The sequence below is a fragment of the Micropterus salmoides genome, unplaced genomic scaffold (assembly GCF_014851395.1).
Source record: "Micropterus salmoides isolate LMB-PRFRI ecotype aquatic unplaced genomic scaffold, ASM1485139v1 Ms_hic_scaffold_1, whole genome shotgun sequence".
Taxonomy (NCBI): Eukaryota; Metazoa; Chordata; class Actinopteri; order Centrarchiformes; family Centrarchidae; genus Micropterus; species Micropterus salmoides.
Genome location: NW_024040040.1, coordinates 49,232,643 through 49,253,245, shown reverse-complemented (window position 1 = coordinate 49,253,245; position 20,603 = coordinate 49,232,643). Strand labels below are relative to the sequence as shown.

The following is a 20,603-nucleotide window of genomic DNA, read 5'->3' as shown; positions in this document are numbered from 1 at the left end:
TTTGAACGCTCTCTCTCTCTCTCTCTCTCTCCTGTGCCCAGAACTACTGTGTCCGAGGCCTAGAGCTGTTTGCCTCCTACTTGTTCAAGGACATTCTTGAGCTGTATGACTGGAACCTGAAAGGTGCGATTCCCAAACCAAAGGCCCGTTTCACAAAAGCGATTTACAAGCAGTGCTGACGTGCAGATTGCAAATGGTGGTGGCTTCACATTTCAAAATGATTGCCGCTTGCAAATGGCAGATACATTTGCAAGTCTTACCCGGCTCTCGCATGCTGGCGCATTGGGTCGCAAGTATGACATTTGTTTTGATAGCGAAATGTGTCAAAATGAGCGAGAGGTAATGATCTCAAATCACAGCTTGTATGTTGCAGAAATGGTGAAACGGGCCCCTGGTGGACTGTTAAATCCCTTCATTCCTGCTATACTTCATTCTGTCTTTATTGCAAGTCCAGGCGTGTAGCCGTTCTTTTGATATTCATATATTTGAAAAGTTGCTATAGTGATAAATTAAAATAGTTTTCTATAAGAGTAATAATACTATGTATATGGCACAATTTGTAACAGAGTCACATTCAATATTCTGATATATATATATATATGTGTGTGTATGTATATGTGTATGTGTTGGAGTAATAATGTGCAGAAAGTATCTGAGGTTCCTCTTCAGGCATGTAATCCTGACGTTATGAATTTAGCCTCCACAATCATCACACATAATCATAGAATATTTTACAGCAGTGAACATCTTCATTTTTAAATGCACAGATAAAATTGAAATTAAGTAAGTATATAAAGATTGGTACAAGGAAAGCTGAGTAATAGTTGTGATCTAACTCTCAAGCAACATTAATGTGATCATCATGTCAACCATAACTTTACACTATAATGTTAAACCTGTGTGCAGTCAGCTCAGCTGGTGGAGTGCGGGCCCCATGCGCAAAGCTGAGTCATTTCTGCAGCAGCCTGGGTTTGAATGTCGCCCCATATGTCTCTCCCACTTTCTCCTCTATCCACTGTCCTATTTAATAGGCAGGAAATGGCCCTGAAAGAAAACTGTGAAACACTTGTTAGGTTTTTATTATGTAAGGTTTTTACTCTGCCTGAACAAACAACAAAAACCCCCCTCTGCTCTGTCTTTCAGGCCCTGAGTTTGACAATGAGTCGTCTGGATGCCAGCAGTTCCATTTCATGCCCCGTTTTGTCCGATTCTTACCTGGTGAGACTCTTAACAACCTATAATTTTATTTACCCATTTGTCTCCCTCTGGTGGTCAAGGGTGACACAGAAAAGAGAGAGTGGCTGCGTGCCTCCTGTAATGTCTACTCCTAACATTTCTGCTGGTTTTGATATTTGTGGTAATTTCTCTGCAAAATAATAAGCTGACTTAAAGTGCCCGAGCTGCTGTGTAGCTGCATGGGATTCATCTTTGATACACATGATGGTGCTGGTGCACTATGATATTGCCACCAGTGTTTGTTATGACAGCCGTGCCACCTACCTTCTTTCCATCAAAAAACAATTTCTCTTCTAGCACTCCCAATTTAGTCCGCTACAAACACTTATCTGCCTCTTTTACAAAAGCACAAAAAAACCTGTCTAATCCAATGTTTCTGATGTGATCTGTAAAGAGAAAGAGAGTGAGCGGAGACGGGGAGTTACAGTGAGAGCATGGTGATGGTGTGTTTGAAAGTTACAGTGAGTGTGTGGGTATGCATTTGCTTTTTGTCTTAATGCATTTCCAGGACTGAAAGGAAAGTAGATTTTTGTGTGTCTGTCCATGCGAACGCTAAATGGAGGTCAATCAATTTTGCATGAGTGTCTATTAAACCCACTCTATTTGACCTGGTAGATTGTATGCCTGTGCCTGGCTGTATTTCCCTGCGCACACATTTTGTGCTCATTTCTGATTTTATAATAGAGAGTTGAATGCTGTTCCATATGAGAGTCATTATGTGCCTTCACGTACTGTATTGCATCCGACCTTGCATCTATGCCTCTGTTCAACTGTGCATTTCCTGAACAATGCAATTGCGATGCATGGGGACATTTTCACAGTGTGTCATATTGGTTCAAAAACTCTTCGTTGGCAGAGGTGAGGCGGGGTGAGGTGCTTGTATAAGAAACAAAGATTTTCTCCAACATCGGCCTTGATTTTGGGCCAAGGATTTTGAACAGCGAAAGAATGCCTTGTATGGAAGCTCGGTGAAATGTTTTCCCTTGTGAAAAATGTCACAGCTTGTTTAATTCCACAAACTATTAGCCACAAAAGACTGAGATATTTGCATTTTTTTTCAATTAACTGAGAATCCCGGGTGACTTGCGTACCTTGTGGTGATGTTTTTGTGCTTCTGTCCATACATGCATTTATTTCTGGTGTGTATTGTTGTTCATTAATTGCCTTAGATGGCGGGAAGGAGGTGCTGTCTATGCATCAGGTGCTGCTCTACCTGCTGCGCAGCAGCAAGCCCCTGGTCCCCGAGGAGGAGATTGCTGACATGCTGCAGTGGGAGGAGCTGGAGTGGCAGAAATACGCGGAGGAGTGCAAGGGCATGATCGTCACCAACCCAGGAATGGTGAGGCCTTAGCTTTACTGTTATGACAGGAGGTGTTTCAAGGGCAGTCATTGCCCCCCAACCCCGACACTGCAGGAATTAGGCTGTTCCTGTTAGCCTGTGACATGAGCAACCTCACCTATTATCCCCAAGGGCGTTTGCTGTCATCAACACTATTCGGGCTGAAGCTTTTATGTCACGATGAAGTTGGTTAACCTTCTTGTCTGGCCCATATTTTAAAGGATGTACAGTAATTGTGTCTGGGTAAAGGTGAAAATGTCATAGCCAGCTAAAAGGTTGCATATGAACAGTGAATATGATTGTCTAACCTTTGGTGTGGGTGAGTTATTGAGTCAACTGCTTTTCCTGGCAGAACTGAATTGTTGCTGTCAGGGTTTTCAGATATGTAGGTGGATAATAGTCTTCCATCCCTAGAAGTTAAAGATTGGTCTACCAGTCAAAAAAAGTCTATTAAAAAGGAAATTTATAGGGATTGATCCTGTTTGGGGTTTAAATGAATGTAGCTCACAGGAAGTAGGCTGTAGGTAAAAGCGTTCCACTGGCTGACAATTTCAATCAGACTTTGCAAAGGCACTACCGCTGCATCCTGGGCTTAGCACCGCCCAAGACAACTGTGATTAGTTTAATGAAATACAAACAAGTGTGGAGACAGTAGTCTAAAAACCTAAGATACTCAGTTTACAATGATATTAAACAGTGAAAACAGCAAATTATAAAAATAATTCTGCTTCATTTACTGTTGATCAAATTATTACTTTTTCACAAATTAAGAGTGATCAGAAACCTCACATTTGGTGCCAAAAGTATATTCTTGGAGGTGTGGATTTCAGAACATACAGTAGTTAGTGCTCTACAATCTAAGTGGGCCATGCTCTCATTTTGCGGAAACCATACCCACTGTGATATGTCAAGGTCACACATACTACTCCAAATGAGGAGGTCCGATGCCAAACTAACATGCCATGCTCGAGGGATTATTTCACACAGTCAAATGAGGACACAAATGTCATCAACCTCCAACAGCTATGGTACATTAAAGCATAGGTCAAGAAGCTGTAGACACTGAATGTGTTTGTGTCGGGATTGTAAACAGGGCAATCATCAAGCCTTCCTCAAGCAAATCAAACTTGTTTATGCCGATTTAAAGGCAAAATCAAAGTTGTTTGACGACCTCTTGCTCTTAAATGAAAGTTTGTATGCAGACCGTGCCGAGCCTGCGCGGCTAATGTCAAGGTGATCCCGAGCCTCGAGCCATCTGCCGTGTAGCTCATCACGCCTTATGCTACAGCCCCTTACTCTGATCTCGCAAAATGCCTGACAGGCCAACTGTGATTTGGGAGTCCGCTGAGGACATGTTGCTTGTCAGTCTCCACCTTGATAAGAGCATCAGAAGTTAGCTCTCTATCCCTGACGTCACTTTATCATTGTTATGAGCACTCTACTCGACGAGTCTGGGCCTCGTCTCATTGCGTTCCTGTGACAGACGACATGGGTTATTTGTCATTTTGCATATTGATAGCAGATGATTGAAGGATAGCTGACTTGTAGCTTTATGAAATTGTTTATCCTGTAATATGACTCACTGTACAGGCCTCATTTCTTTCCCCAGAAACCGAGCTCAGTGCGTATCGACCAACTGGACAGGGAGCAGTTCAACCCAGACGTCATCACCTTCCCCATCATCGTTCATTTCGGGATCCGGCCTGCTCAGCTCAGCTACGCCGGAGACCCTCAGTAAGATCACATTCACGCAGACAGAGACCCACAAATGTCGACCACCCATCTGAGTACAGATCTTTCCCCCGTGCCTGCTGATAGTCTCCCTCGTTTCCTTTACTTTCCTTATTCAACACCGCTCTCCCAGGACACTGTGACGGTAGAATCTTTCCTGTTGCATGTCGAGGAGGATGAAAACGGCGTATGCCAAAGAGGACAGGACATATAGAAATATGGGGAATAGAAGGATCAGAAAATGAGTGGCGTGACATTTTCACATGCATCGTCACGGGTCCCAGGTTTCCGCTGGGTTCCTCCGCCATGGGAGCTGGTGCAGTTTCTGCCTAGTGAATAGTAATGCCGCACACACACATTCACGGGGATTGTACTGTGCTGCTGCATAATTAACAAAAGCAGTGTATTAGATCATCTGAGCAGCGGTCTCTGAGGTGTTCCGAGAGATGCGACAACACCGTGCCAAGCACTAATCAAAAGTCAGTACACAACTTGGTTTCTGTGCGCTCAGTCTAAATTTAAACCTGTGGATTTCTTTTTCAAGTCAAATATCTGGGCTCACTCGCAACAGTCCGGGCAGGGTGCAGGAGGCAAATGCCGGTGATGAAGATCCAAACAAGAGGATGATCATTAGGAAATCCATTTAGGCAGAACTAGCTTGCGTCTTCCCTCCGACTAATGTCCCCACTCCCCTGCTGCTACATTTTAGCCGTCTGTCCGCAGAGCTCTTTCATCCCTGTGCACCCCTGCTACCATGTCAAACTTCTTAAAGCGGCAGACAATGACAAATTTATGGATGGACTGGGACATCATTAGCTGATGCAGAAACGAGTAGTAAGAGACCAGTGGAAAGGATTTCCTACCACTGCTAATGATGCGTGTAGCGAGGGCAGGAGTCGGTGTTGATTGCGGCGGCGGCGGCAATGCCACAGAGGGGAAGCCTCGGCCACAGCAGCAGCATATATTAACTCGGGAGACTGAAGAAGCTGTGTTGTCTTCTTCCCTTCACGCTGCCCACTGGACGCGTTTGTGCTCAGAGTCGGCACCCGAGCTTCTCCAACTCCATTACAACCGCTGAGGCAAGAATGATGACATGGCAGAGGTCAGCGAATGTAAAGAGAAGAGAGCAGGATTGAAGGATGGAACAGGGCTGTCATGTTTCACAGGGGTGAAACATGATAGAAACACAATGGATGGAAGGATCGAGGGAGTAGAAAGGAGGTCAAGACTAAGAGACAGAACCCCCTTTCATAAATGTGCTTTAAATGTGCTCTCAGTTTAACATGTCGGTCTCATTAAATAAGCCCCAAATCTTCTTTCTGCAAAAGTTGTGATGGACCAGTAACATTCCTGTAGTACTCCCAGCCTGGCTGGAGTTTGGATTGAACGCTGTCATATTTACGCCTCGGGTGAAACGCATGGATTCAGTGTCAGGTGACAGGGTCTCCCTAATCTCTTACAAGACTGAAGTTGAGCACATCATTTACATACTCAGCTCTTATAGGGCCATTTCTTTCTGACATTGCACAGTGAAGTAATTCATTTCCTGAGTGCTGTGTTTTCATGTATCCTTTTTTAAGCCCATGTAGCGAGTTAAATGTATAGAGAATCCATAAACTGTTGTCCTCCATTTTCCTCAATGTATTTTTGAAGTTTCTTTTTTACCAGGGATGACCCCCGACTAAAGATTTACCAAGCCAACTAGTAGACGTAAGCTCAAGCCATTAGTTGACTAGTGGTTGCACGTTTATGATATTAATTAAATTATTTAATTACATGTTACATAATTATTTTTGGGTAATCAGCAAATAGTTCTAGGGCTGAGAAACAATGTTATAATTAACATTGTTGACACTGTGCTACATTACAGAGAAATACAAAAATATAATAGTGCCTTAAAATATAAATTTTACAAGGGCCATGAAGCCAGTCACCTCTTAAATGGTGGAAGCGGTGATGATTCTGACTGTATCGGAACAACCAGCAAGGAGACTGAACATTTTGTTTATTTATTTCAAGTAAAGTCAAGTCAAGTTTTATTTAAAGTGCAAAATACCAAAAGACTTGGTCCAGATACACTTTACAAAATGCATTGAAATTAAATAAAATTAACCATAAAATACAGAATGCATGTAATAAAACACATATAAAAATACAATCAGAATAAATAAAATGACAACATTGAATAATAATTTAAAGTTTGCTCAACACTGTCCTAACTAAAAGCTTTATTAAACAGAAAAGTCTTAAGTCTAGCCTTAAAAATGGCGATATTATCCCATTCCTGCACCCAAATTGGAAACTAGTTCGATAGTTGAGGCGCTTGATAACTAAATGCTCTTTGTCCCACTCTAACCTTAGTTACATTAGGCACCACAGGCAGCCCTGCATTTTGAGAGCGCAGTGCTCTATTGGGACAGTAAGGTATCAGGAGTTCTTTGAGGTACAATGGTGCCTGCCCATTTAAGGCTTTGTAGGTAAGTAGAACAATTTAAATTATTTATTTAAATCTATTCTGTATTTCACAGGGAGCCAGTGAAGGGAGGCTAGAACTGGAGAAATATGCTCTCTAATCTTGACTCTAGACTAATGCTGGACAATAAAACAATAACAATAATTATCGCAATATTTTTTTTCAATAACAATATAATAAATGTTCAATAAATATTCAATAAATGTTTGATTTTATTCACTTGAATTATACACGAATTAGGACCTATTTTTTTAATAATATGTTTATTTTGTTGAGGAAAAAGGACTGCAAAAAGCTTTTACTTAATTTTACTCATGCATATAAAGATTTTATCACAATTGTTTTGAATGTTCTGCCTCAGATTTGTGAAGTGATCCACTGTTTGGCTTCAAGTGTTGAATATAAAGAAGAGTTTAAACAACAATTAACCATCAGGTTTCTTCAACTTTAACTCAGGAGCAAAAATGAGCCTTTAAACTCGAAAGAAATAACGATTTGAACTTATCGATATCGAAAGATATGAAACTTTTTATCGTGATAACATTTTTGGCCATATCGTCCAGCCCTACTCTAGACAGAACACGCGCTGCTGCATTCTGGATCAGCTGGAGAGGCTTTAGAGACTTAATTGTGCTGTCCGCTAGTAAAGAATTACAATAGTCAAGCCTGGAAGTAATGAAAGCGTGGACCAGCGTTTTGAGACGGGATGTTCCTGATTTTAGCAATGTTACGTAAATGAAAGTAGGCTGTTCTTGAAATTTGCATAATATGCAGATTGAAAAACATTTCTCCCAGTATAATAACTCCCAGGTTCCTCACGGTGGTACTGGTACATGACAGTTTATGGCATGGTTCCTGAATTCTACCAAGAGGAACCATATAAAGAGTAAAAAGGATTGGTCCGAGTACCGAACCTTGTGGTACTCCATGGTCAACGCTGGTATGCATGGAAGAATCATTATTCACATATACAAATTGGGACGGACCGCATGAATAGGACCTAAACCAACTGAGGGCCGATCCTTTGATGCCAATAAAGTTTTCCAGGTATCGAAAGCAGCGCTCAGATCTAGCAAGACAAGTGCAGAGACAAGTCCTTTGTCTGATGCAATCAGTATATCATTTGTAACTTTCACCAGTGCTGTCTCAGTGCTATGATGTCTTCTGAACCCTGACTGAAAAGCCTCGACACAGTATAACATCACAAGTCCCAATGTTAAAAACACAGGAATGAAACTTCTAACTTCACAAGAACAAATACTTGCAGACGTGTCAACACGATGGATGATGTATAATGTTAATTACAATTAACCCGCTTCACGCCTCTTCTGCCCCGGTCTGAACCCTCCGTGTCTTCATCATTCCTGGAGTCAGCATCCTGGTCGGAGCTACTGTATTCCCTGTCATCAAACTGGCCTCCCGGCGGTCCAGAGCTCCTGTGCTAGCAGTGTAAACAGCCCCTAACACTCCCGAGCTCCCAGTCCGGGCAGTCAGCTAATAGAACCGCTAATTAGAGTTAGCAGCAGTGTGCTGGCAAGTGACTTCAGTGTGACGAGAATAGATCCGTGTTGCAACAATCCCCTGATACTTTGGTCCCGGCAGTGGTAACATAACCAGAGTGATAAATTAAATGCATGACCTGTGCGCTGCAATAAATCATTTCTTACGCACCAAATAGATAGCAGATTTTGTTGTATATTTTGCAGGGAAGCTGTTTCCAATTTCAAATCAATTTGTAAAAATGTTTCAATTCAAATGTTGAGCAAAATTCTTAACATTAAGCATGTGAGCGAATAGGAATTAAATGAAAGTTACTTTCATTGTTTTTAACAATGCCTAAGGTGGCAGAATTGTGTATTCAATCTAATAAATGGTGACAGTGATGGGGACATTTATTAGGAGTCTTTCAGGTTGGTTAGACGAGTGAAAAGCAGGCGATGAGCATCCCTTGTGCTCACTACTGTCAGATATAAAGCCACAAAGATAACAAGGCATTCAGCTGCAAAATAAGTTTTAAAATTGGTCACTTGGAATCAGTGTTTTCTAACTCACCGCTCTTCTTTGCCTGCCTCACCTGCCAGCTGCCAAATATCGTATAGCAGTTCTATCCGTAATGGTCCTGTCATGAATAGAGCCATTATGGAACATTTACGTAACAGATACCTAAGTTTGAATAGCAAAAAGCCATTACTTTCGCAGATGGATGAAGCCAGCAATGCCACAGACACCATGCCTAAAAAAAAAAGGGCTGGAGATAGAAAACTGAAGAGAAAGAAAGAGGCAGCATATGCTAATGAAAGCATGTGCAGGGAGTGGCGAGGGCCGCTGCAGTGCTACCCTGAGAGCACAGCGGATCTGTGGAAAGGTCATTGGAACGGATTGGGGACGAGGGGGCCTCCCAGGCTGGATAGACTTTCTCTCTCTCTCCCTCTGTCTCGCTCTCTCTTTCTTCTGCTCTCTGTCTCTCGTCCGCTTGGGCTGCTTCGGTGCGGAGGTGGTGGTGAGCTGATAATCGAGGCGGTAAAGCCGTCTCATTCCCTCGTCTCAGTCTCTAATGAAGTCCCCACTATTAAAGCTCTATAATTCTTTTATTCCACAGTACACCCTACCTCCCTCCTTTTCAGTCCTTCCTTGCCCCCCCTCTCTCTCCTTCTCTTTCTTTATGCCTCTCTGCCCTTCTCTCTGTCAATGCACCATCCTATCCCCCAAACCCCACCACCTTACCCCTCCATCCCACCAATCATAATTGAATAACTCTGGGTAAATGAGGAGAAAGTCTCCTGAATGGGAGCAGAACGGTCACACTCGGCCCAGAGTGCATCAATCAGGAGGTCTGATTGAAAAGAGAGAGGGGGGAAGAAAGGGTAGGTGGTTAGTATGATGGCTACATGTCACCTTGCAGATAACTTCCTGCCTCTTTTCAAATGTAAATGAGAGCAAAGACAAAAGGTTTTTATATAAAATGAGACGAAGGAGGTTGTGAGATACCTCTCGAGCCATGTGTTAGGGGGCTGCTCAAATGTTACATTACTTACAGCTTTTTACCAGGAAAAAAAAGTGCAAATTGTGTGTGTGTGTGTGTACACCTCTGCTCACAGTTCAAACAGTGGACATGTGAAACACAGAGAATCTTCTGTGTCCACTGCCCTCAAACACAGACAGCTAATGCAATAATGGCCGCAGGCAACTGTTAAATTATGTTTAATATCAGGCAAGCTGCCGATGAAATATTGATTTGTTGTTGCAAAGCAGAAGAGCGAGGGGGAGATGGACTCCTGTCAGCCTGACACCTCCTTATTTACTGTTGGCAGGTACCAGAAACTGTGGAAGAGCTATGTGAAACTACGCCACCTGCTGGCCAACAGCCCCAAGGTCAAGCAGATTGACAAGCAGAAGCTGACGCAGAGAGAGGTGGGTTGAAACAGAACAAACACACTTTGATATTTTTTGTTTCCTTTGTCACACTCATTTTAACATTGTCTGCTGGCCCGCATTTGTTATGTGAATGTGGTGCAGTGTGTTTTCAATTTAAATAGTTTGAAAGCTCATTTCCTGCAGATATGAAAGGTTATGCTGAAACACTGGAGCACTTGCACAGTCTGCAGAAATAAGAGATTCAAAGCCATTAATTTCAAAAACAAAACTATTACCATTACTATTATTCCTGCTGTGCTACTGATTCAAATGCTGCTTATCTGCAACTCGCTGTTGGGAGTTATTGCCTGAAAGTAACAACGATGCTGTTTCACTAAACTGAGACAGCCAAAACTTACAAAGGCAACATTATTTTCTGGTTTTGTTGAGTATTATAAAAACAGCCTTATTTTCACACATTTAATGTTTTGCCGCAACAGAGGAATATTTAAATATTGCATCCAGGACTTTACCTTGGAAAAACATAAATTTTCACATTAGTACCATATATGTTAGACAAGTTATGTGTTGAGTGGTGTTCAGATATATTGTAATGGCTTTTACTTAACTGTAACCTTACCTTGACTAAATAGTCAAATAGTCCAGCCTGTACATATACAAGCAACAATGTCATTATTCACCAAACTAGTCTAGAGGAAATAAAATAATTTAATTGGTATAAATTAGAGGTTGACCAATAGAGGATTTTTAAAGTTCGATATAATAACAGTAGTTTGGAGCCTGAAAAAGCTGATATCTCTAGGTAAAAATGGTTAGCATGAGCTTTTAGCTGAGTGTCTTAGCTTTACGTAGGTGGGTCACATGATTAGGTTGAACCTATGCTAAATTTGGACGTCATCTTCATAAAGTGTTTTGCGCAGAAATCGTTTGTTGTCCCCGGTACCGGGGGGCGTCAGGGTTTGTCAGGTTAACAGTTGTTTAGGTTATTATCAGGAGTTACTCACACGATGTGTTCAGCAAAAATGATCAGATATGGCCATTGGCCCGTAGTTGTGTTAGGCTTGTGCCTAGCTTAAGGGCTAGCCAAATTCTAACATGCTTGCTAGTAAAACAGAGACAACATACGTTCGACATAGCATCACTTATCTTCATCTTAATGCATTAATAATGCCATACTATAATCAACAAACTTATCATGCCCATAATTTACAGGTTAACGATCATGAATATAAATTATCTTACGTTACCTTGACTTCCTATATTGAGCCTCCGTGCAAAACGGTGATGTACGTCCCAGCGTGAGCAGTGGAAGCTGCGCAGCTATCGGCCACTATTGTAGCCAAGTTCCGCCGACAAAGATAATTGAAAACCGTCCCGTAACTGGCCAAACGATTAATCAGTTGACCTCTGGTATAAAAGCAGGAATTTTGAGCAGGTTGTTTGGCCTTTGCCTCACACAAATTGCCCCATCCATAACTATTTTTGATATCTTTTCCTCACTCTTCAGACCCTTTCCTGCAGCATGTGTCTACATTGCTTGTTAGGTTTAGCTCAGAAAAATCTTATAAATATGTTATTTTGGTGTAAAGATGGGCAGTGTCATTTTTTTCAACTCAACTGATGATATGATAATATGATGATATGTAGTAATGTAATGTACAATATAGAATAAAACTGCTGTAACTGCTCTCCTGAGTTGATTGTGAAGGTCAAACCACCACTAGGGCCAAAAATTGAAAAGGTTTAGGTTTGGTGAAGTAATGACCGTGTAGCCACAGGGAATCGCAGTGTACAGGTGCTGTGTGTGGCCTGAAGTAGCTGAGCATGACTGCTTTGTCCCACCATATCTCTCCTGTAGGGACTTGTAATTTTCTTACAGTAGATACAGCTCTCTAAGGCTGTGCGTGTGCTACAGATCCAGACACTTCCTTTGGTCTGTTTAATACACTCTGAACCAATAATGAGCAAGAACTCCAAGCTCAATTAGCTTGTTTCCTAGGTGGCTCTGCAAAGCTCTCAGACTAACAGGCCCTGACAATCCTACTGTCAACCTGCACTGGAGCAATTAGTGAACCCAAACATGCACACTCACACACTGGGTCCATCAGGCTCCACCACAAGCATTAGCCATGTCAGTGTCTCTTCACTGCGGTGGCAGTGTGGCATCGCTACGTGTTTAATGCCTGAGGGAACACTCAAGCTTTGTGTGTAAATAGTCTTTCACAGAAAGACTAAACGTCTTTTCCCCAGAAAGGCATTTTCTACCCTGTCAGAGGTGTTCACAGCAATGTTGTGCTTCTCCAACTAGCTCTTTTTGATACCACTGTGCTCAGTCTGGAGTTCAGAGTTCCAGGGAGAGCAAAGGTGTTCGCCTTGGCTTTAACTGACCTTCACACCAGGGCGCACGCCTCTGCACCCATTTCCATCATGCTGAGAGCATGGAGGGTTGTGTGGGCAGAGATGGCATAGCACTGAAGAACAGGCAGACTGTCAGTGTGTTGCCCAGATGGATTTTGTACCAGTTCCTCAGCCAAACACTTGACTTGACAGACTGATATTGTCTTCAGACGTCTTTAAATACTCATTTAACTCTTTTTAGGGATGATTTTTCATTCTAATTAAAACTGTGATCTCGAAATGTGTTTTGTTCTAAACAATATAGCTAATAATGACAAGAAGGACACAGTTTATAAGATATTTATGTAACTGTATTGAAAATGAATTAAATGTTACTTTTACTATCCTATATCTCTAATTTGAATAAGTATTCAGCCCAGAGTCAGTACTTTGGCAGTGAATTCAGATTTGAGTCTTCTCTATCAGCTTGGCATATGTGGATTTGGGGATTTGCTCTGATTCTTCCTTGCAGATTTGGCCAAGCTCAGTAGAGCTGTGTGAGGCGCGTCTTTGAAAAGATATCTTAAACTCGTTCCACAGATTTTCCATTGGTTTCGAGTCTTGGCTTCAGCTGGACCACACAGGAATTGAACACTACTTTTCTCAGTCTATTCCAGTGTTGATTGTGATGTGTGAAGGAACATTGTCCAGCTGCAACATCAATTGGCCCAATCTGAGGATTTTGGCACTTAAACTGAGTTCTTGACAAGAATCTTCATTTATTTGGTCTTCAATGTAAATGTTTGCAAACAATCATCACAAAGATCCTATAGGCAAAGATACAGAGAGTCAAATGAAGGTCAGCATGGTAGGACCACTAAACGGTAAAATATTTATTTTTGTTGTATTGTATGTGTGTGTTTTGGATAGAATGAACAGCATCTCAAATAATTTGCTAGTTGTAGAGCCTAAGGGGCAAACAAACAAAGTGAAGAAGTCAGTGAGTGTTACCAGAAGAATGCCATTGACCAGGGGTGGCCAACTGTGGCCCACTGCCGGATTTTTGTAAAAAGAAAGAAAGAGAGAGAGAGGGAAAGAAGTCAGGGATTTAGAAGAAGAAATGTATTCCATGAAACAAAGGTTCAATATCCTGTAAACAGTTTGATTCTGCTGGCAAAATATTTACTAAATTTTTTTAAAAATCCATGACATGTTATCCTTGAGACATAGTAAAAAATAATTAATTACCACTTTTTAATATAGATAGATAGATAGATATAAAGTTTTATATATATATATAGTTATATTCTTTTATCAATATTTGTGTATGTTGTCTGTTGTATTGTAATGAACTAATGGCATGCTCTACAGATGCTTTTGTATTCAACAAGTGAAAAAAAACCAACAAATAAACAAAAACCCTTGAAACTGGTCGATCTTGAAAGGAAAAGCCTCACGCACACAGTGGGCGCCCGGTCACAAACATTGGGAGGTGCAGGACCACACGATCTGTCAACTTGCGGAGCCTTTACGGTCATGGGACCATTTCGATTGGCAGGCAACTTTGTCCAAAGCAGCTTAAGATAAGTAGATTCAAATGTACTAGATGTTAGTAAAAAATAAGCGTAGTCCAAGGCTAAAGGTTAGGGAGGTTGCCAAAAACATCGGAGGTTGCCATAAATATCGACCTTAGACCTTATGCTGGACCACCTACAACGACAACTACTACTAATCATTTCATCTTAGATTGCTCAGACAATGTGAACAATGTAATGCGGATGAGTTGAAGTCCCCTGAATTAACCTACAAAAGCACAAGTAAGCAAGGGAGCACACAGTCAACAGATTTGCACTTTGTCTTCCACAGGTAGTCAATTTCATACAGTGTCTTTGGTGTTTGACCTCATCCAAACCACATACCTCCCAGCAGAAGGATGTGATGATAAAAGTAAAATGTTCCTTGACTTGTCTGTTTGTCCAGCCGCAAGCTGGTCCCCCTACCTCCCCATCCTGGTTAATTATTTACTTTTTTTTTTACTTCAGTCCATTCCCTGACTCCGTAGAAAGCCCTGCATAATAAGTATTTACATATCATTCGCACTTCGATGTGATTACTGCTTTCCATATACAGTGGCTGGCTGTCCATGGAAAGATTTGTTGTGTGTGTGTGGTTGCGGATGCATGTGTGGCGCGTGGGAGAGTGTGTTCACTTTGATGCACAGTTCAAAGTAGGATGCCATTATTTATTCATGCCTTTGTTGTTCTTATTTCCTCTGCGAGTCAAAAATTCCTGGCGTTCCATTTTAGGCAGATCACGGCTAACTCAGACGGAGTCGATAGCGTCTCACTTGAATGAAACACATTCATGCGCACGCATTTAGGAGGTGCAGTCTGTCAATACATCTTCCATCTTGGTTGTTATTTGTAGAACCCGCTTGTCTCAGACTCGCCTCCCCCCGACTGCATTTCCAGTTATTTGCTGTAGGGCTGAAATGATGCTGTGTGTGTGTATGTATGTATCTGTAATGATTGCTGCTGCTGCCGCTGTTGCTGCTTCTGCAGGTACCTCTAGGCTCATGTGGTGGTCCTAATGGGCAGGCAGGTGCCTCGACTCTTGGCTGCTGGGACTGAATCCTCAGTATCAGCCTTCCTACACCCAGCGCCACCACTACCGCCACCACCGCCCACAGCAGTGCTGACCCTTTGCAGTGCCTCAATTAGCCAGGACCAGCAGAGCTGTCACATCCCCTGTTGCCCCTGTACACTGTTGTACTGTATATGTGTCATGCCATGGAGGTTTCAGTTTATTGCATGTGCCAGCCTTTCTGTTGTGAGAGCAGGAATGAAAGAAGGGAGGGGGTGAGGATGGGGTGGGGTTTTGAGGATGGGAGCTGTCCCCGTAGGCTGTGCTCCAGCGGATCAATAATTGACTGGCTGGTTGTTTGGCAGGAAGCTCTTCAGAAGATCCGTCAGAAGAACACTATGCGCCGTGAGGTGACAGTGGAGCTCAGCAGTCAGGGCTTCTGGAAGACTGGCATCCGCTCCGACGTCTGTCAGGTAACACCCATCAGCTGTATGCATGCACACTGACAACTGCATACATGCAGCAGTACATAATCTGTGCAACATGTGAAGACGAATCGCACACATTCAGATGTTCATACACACAGATATTACATGTGCTCGTTGTCAACACAAAAGCACACAGTTTGATATTTACATAACAAACATTTACCATGAACCTTAACAGTGTTACAGAGTGCTTTAAAATATTCATAAAATCATTAAAGACAAATACAATACAGAGGGAGAAGCCTTAACATTAACAGTAAGTTAAGTCAGAAAACTGAAATAGTTTATCATCAATAGAAGTACAAACAATTAGGGTGATAAAAGTCTTTCAAAAACATAAAAGTAGGTTTTCAAGAGCAATTTAAGTGTGGCGGGACATAAAGAAATTTAGTTTAGTTAGATTAGTTTCATTATCAGTTAATTTTTTTTGTCAAAAACTGAAATTCCTCTCAAGTTCCCACAGCCTTAAAGTAACAAATGCAGATATTTAACTTACACTGTTAAGAAACAAAGAAATGACCAAATTCTCACATTTGAGAAGCTGAAGCCAGAGAGTGTTGAGCATTTTTGACGAAAAACAATGAATTCATTATCAGATAAGCTCTTCAAAGACTATTAGAGAGGTTGGGTTCTCCGACCTCACCTGTTGACACCAATCTGTACTTTAGTACAACTATTAAGACTGAACGTGGTATCTATTGGTTCAGAGTCTCAGCAATCTAAACAAAATAGCAGCCAGACCACGAACAGCCCTAGACGGTATCAATAAAACATTAAAATCAATTCGAAAAAACGGACTCAGAGCAAATGTATTGCAGCCGATTGCTTAGTGGTGCATATTTAATGGACAGTTCCACCTTATTACAACTTATTATTATAGCTTTGACCATATTTCCTATCGGTGGTAATAGCATTCTACTCACCAGGTGAAGCACTGAGACAAACAATAATTACCCTGATTGTCTGTTTACAGATAGTAAACAATGATCTTGGTTTAACTTAACTTGCTGTGTGCGTTTTCCTCTGCAATGAGGGATTATTACTGACATTTTGGGAAAGGAAGTTTAGATTATCTTGCTAAACTGCTTGTCAATAACCTTACTATTAACAAGGTGAATACATTAACTGATGGCCACAACTATGTAAAAAGAAGACCCAATTTGTAATACACCGCAGTGAGACGGACACAGACCAATGCTCAAAACAGCCACAGAAACTTTGCTTCTGATCTTTCCACATATTGCATCACTTCTCCATTCAAGTGTCAAAATGTGTGTAAGGAAAGTGGACTCCCACAGAGCCTCAGCAACCATACCCTTCATTAAATAATGTGTCAGATCTGACATTTTATTTTCACCATCCCTCTGTATGGCAAGAGCACATGTACCGTTATCTCCCTTTATGCACTTGTTAGCAGCAAAATAAACCAGGATGGGATTTTATCTCCACACGGGCTGTATGTTATCTCCATCTCGGGGAAGTGGGACAACATATGCAGCTTACAGCCCTCTGCGTGCATACGATTTTGCTTGGACAGCCTTAATGAGATTTGAGTCATAACCCTGAATGTGTTAGTGGCATGCTGTGCCCACTTAAACATACAGAGCTGTATTCACGGATGTGTGAGTATAATGAAATGGACTACTACGCTTTATTTTATAAGTCTATTGCAATATTGTCTGCTAGGGAATAATTGCCATCAGCGTTGCACATCTCTTTCTCCGAACACATCTCCTGTCTGTATGCGGCGAGGATAGCCTACAGCTGATACTCATGCTCACATTTGGAGAGGAATGACAGAAAGTTCTAGCCTCACAAACCAGACCTCTCTTACAGCAAGGTCTAGCAAAGAAGGATCCGATCCATAATTGCTGCCCAATTATATTTGCTTCAAGCTGTACTGCTACGACTAATTGGTTCATGAATAATTTCAGTTCGAACTGCGGTGGTACACTCTGCACAGCGTGTGACACAGTCAAGAGATAATGGCAAAACTGACCCATAGATTCTTGATTCTAAAAGCAGGCGCTCTATTCAGAACAAAATCAACCCCCTCATTATTGACATTGCTCAGCTACACCAAGGTTGTTTCGCTTAAAAGGCTCTGTCAAGGACCAGGCTACAGATTGAAGGCAGGAATGGGATTTATTTATTCATCACTATTTTTATTATTTTATGTTTCTATATTTATTTTTTTGATTCATTGCTGTTTTCGGCTTTGTCTTCCTGCCTTTGATCACATCCATGTGAAAGCAGACAAAAATATTTAAAGTTTTTTTCTTTTCTACAACAGAGAAAATAAGTGTGGGTGGGTCTTTATTCACTGCAGCAGTGTGTCACATTTATTTATTTATCATCTAATATAAACATTAATCCACCTACTGATATGTCACATAATCAAGCCAGAGCATGTATGAATACAGCTATCTACATTTGTATCGGTGGCGGGTAGGTAGGTAGGAAGTGATGTGATTAAACAGAAAATAAGATGTGAATGTGAACTATTTTATCACATTCCAGTAATAAAATTATGATAAATTGAGTTAAAGTGCAATTTAAAATTCATGCGTGTCATATTTCAGCCAGGGGAAAAGAAAATTCAGGCCGCTGGTCCAGTTGGACTCTGTCCAGAATGCCCAAACGTCATCCGTGACAGTAAATTAGAAATTTCCCACCTTTTAATTACCTGAGTATCAACTCTAACAAGCCCCCACCCCGCCTTTCTATACACACATATACTCAGTCACTCCGGCAGTCATCAGAACAGGTCAGGAGCTGTAGACACGGCCAGGGCCTGGCTTTGTTAATTGGCTGCTTAACAAGGCCTGGGGAGTGTGTCACCACGGCCCCTGTGATGGCCCCAGGGCTACGTGGCAGCACTGCTTGTAGCTGCCGGGCCTTGGGCTCACCCTTCCCAGTAGCACTAATTAAAGCATGCGTGGGTCCCTCCTCTCTCATGTGGTGGCACGGGGTTAATGTGTGTACACGAGCCTCTGCTACAGTTTCTCAGCCACTCCGACTGGCGGACTTGATAAGCCTCCTCTAATGATTCTGTAGATTGGCTCTCTGACTAAGGGACTCATTTGCTGACCGCTGACTGTTTTCTTTTCTGCTTTCAGTTTCACTTTCCGTGTCACGTTTACCTCGCTGATATGCACAGTTGTCAGTTCCAAGTAACTTTCCTTTTCACTTTCCTTTCACTTTGTTGTACTCAAACTTTTCGTTTTATTGTATGAGGGTCAGAGGGGGCTGTCAGTGTTTGTCCAAATGTAAGTGTGTCAACATGTCGAAATGGCCTTCGATTTGACTGTCCGGTCCAAATGTGAATTTCCCTCCTCTCATTCCATCTCACAGTGCAGCGATTGGGTTTTTGATTATTTCATCTCTCTGTTGCAGAGCACCACTTAATAAATAATGACTGGTTGATTGATTTCTCCCTCCCTGTTCCCTCTATCAACTCTCTCCCATTCTTTCTCACAATCTCTTCATCACACTTTCTCTCAAAACACACTCTCCTCTCTGTTCTTTCATATATATATATATAATCCTCATGCTCTATCTCTTCCCATTTCTTTCCCTTTCCATTTTTTTCTTCCTATGCTGCCTTCCCTCCTGCCATTTTTGCCAATTCTCTCTGTCCTCCACAGCATGCCATGATGCTGCCAGTTCTCACCCATCATATCCGGTACCACCAGTGTCTGATGCACCTGGATAAGCTCATTGGCTACGTCTTCAAGGAGCGCTGCCTCCTTCAGGTAAGGCACAGTCATGACCGCTGTTTACTTGCAAAGTGATGTGACTCTATACCTCAACCTTAGCTGCATTATTTAAAGGCTGGCATAGTTGATAACTAACAGGATGGATAAGGGTAGGCATATCCCCGCAGTTCTTTTAGGCAGGGCGCAGTCTACAGCCGGCCAGATAAAAAGTAAACATTTTGTGCAGGGGCTTCTTGTGCACAGAGATCCAGGGAGACGGCGTTTGCCTCATTATTGTGCCATTCCACCTCTGCAGGGAGAGTTCAGGTGGAAAGAGGGGCTCAGGAGTCAGCTAAGGTAACCCACACACTGGCCTGAGTCATATCTCTGCAGCGAGCATCCCAGGTCTGCTGTGAGTTGCAGTGACAGTAGTCAGGACAACAACAGCCTCCTCCATAATGCCAGCTCTCCCCTCTCAGGTCTGCAGCCTCAAGCTGTGTGCTCTCAGAGTAAGCCCCACGGCTGCCTTCAGTTATATTGAAGAGCTGTCATAACCTGATACATTAGAAATCAATGAGTTGAAGGCTATTCATAGTTAAAAAGGGGAAGGATGTATTAAGATTTGCTCAAGGCTCTGTGTGCATGGCTGCTCAGTGTGCTGGGTGTGTTTATGTGTGGGGATTTGCACGAATCGATCGATGATTGGCCTTCTTGTCGTTTGTATAATGATGACCTGTCATTACGAGCGCTAAAAGGGAAACACTGACCTGCTGCAAGGCCAGCCGGCGGCCGACAAGCTGCGGCCCTTTCATCAAGGAGGCGTCCGTTTCAGCTTGACATCTCGGTCTCTTAGGGAGAAGTTAATGGCTTTGTCCCTCCCTCTCTCTCTGTCAATTCTTTCATCTTCCAAAAAGACAAACAAACAAAAGAAGAAACAATCTGTGTGCGATCATAACAAGTCACATACAGGCCTCTGCAGTGCACGCTGCCTGTCTGTCCGCATCACAGTTCTACCCACTGAGGTGTTAACCATCGCTCTTTGTGTGTGTGTGTGTGTGGGGGTGGGGTGGGGGGGGACAAAGCCAGGGCTGTCAGCAGTTCACCACTGCTGGGACAGAAATTGTCCAAGTAGGGAGCCATCACTGCTGAGCTTACAGCACCTTCCTCATCTACCGCACACACACATCAGTGGCTTAATGTCCCACAACACACACACGGTCTGCCCAGATGGGTTTGGACAGAACGGCTGCAGGAGTGCAATGGTGCTTGTTCAAACAGCCCTCTCCGAGTCAGAACTTATTTCCGATCAGCCATCACCTTCTATTTGCCTCCACTCTGATAGG

The 20,603-nt window shown here is 42.4% G+C and overlaps 1 protein-coding gene across 1 annotated transcript in view; it reads left to right on the top strand.

Moving 5' to 3' along the window:
- Nucleotides 1-20,603, top strand: part of drosha (drosha ribonuclease III) — an 88,005-nt gene that overhangs the window by 11,862 nt on the left and 55,540 nt on the right. The window contains 7 exon segments of the mRNA XM_038732045.1: nt 42-123; nt 1,144-1,218; nt 2,406-2,575; nt 4,185-4,309; nt 10,091-10,190; nt 15,440-15,547; nt 19,210-19,317. Of these exon segments, the coding sequence (XP_038587973.1) occupies nt 42-123; nt 1,144-1,218; nt 2,406-2,575; nt 4,185-4,309; nt 10,091-10,190; nt 15,440-15,547; nt 19,210-19,317 (768 nt within the window).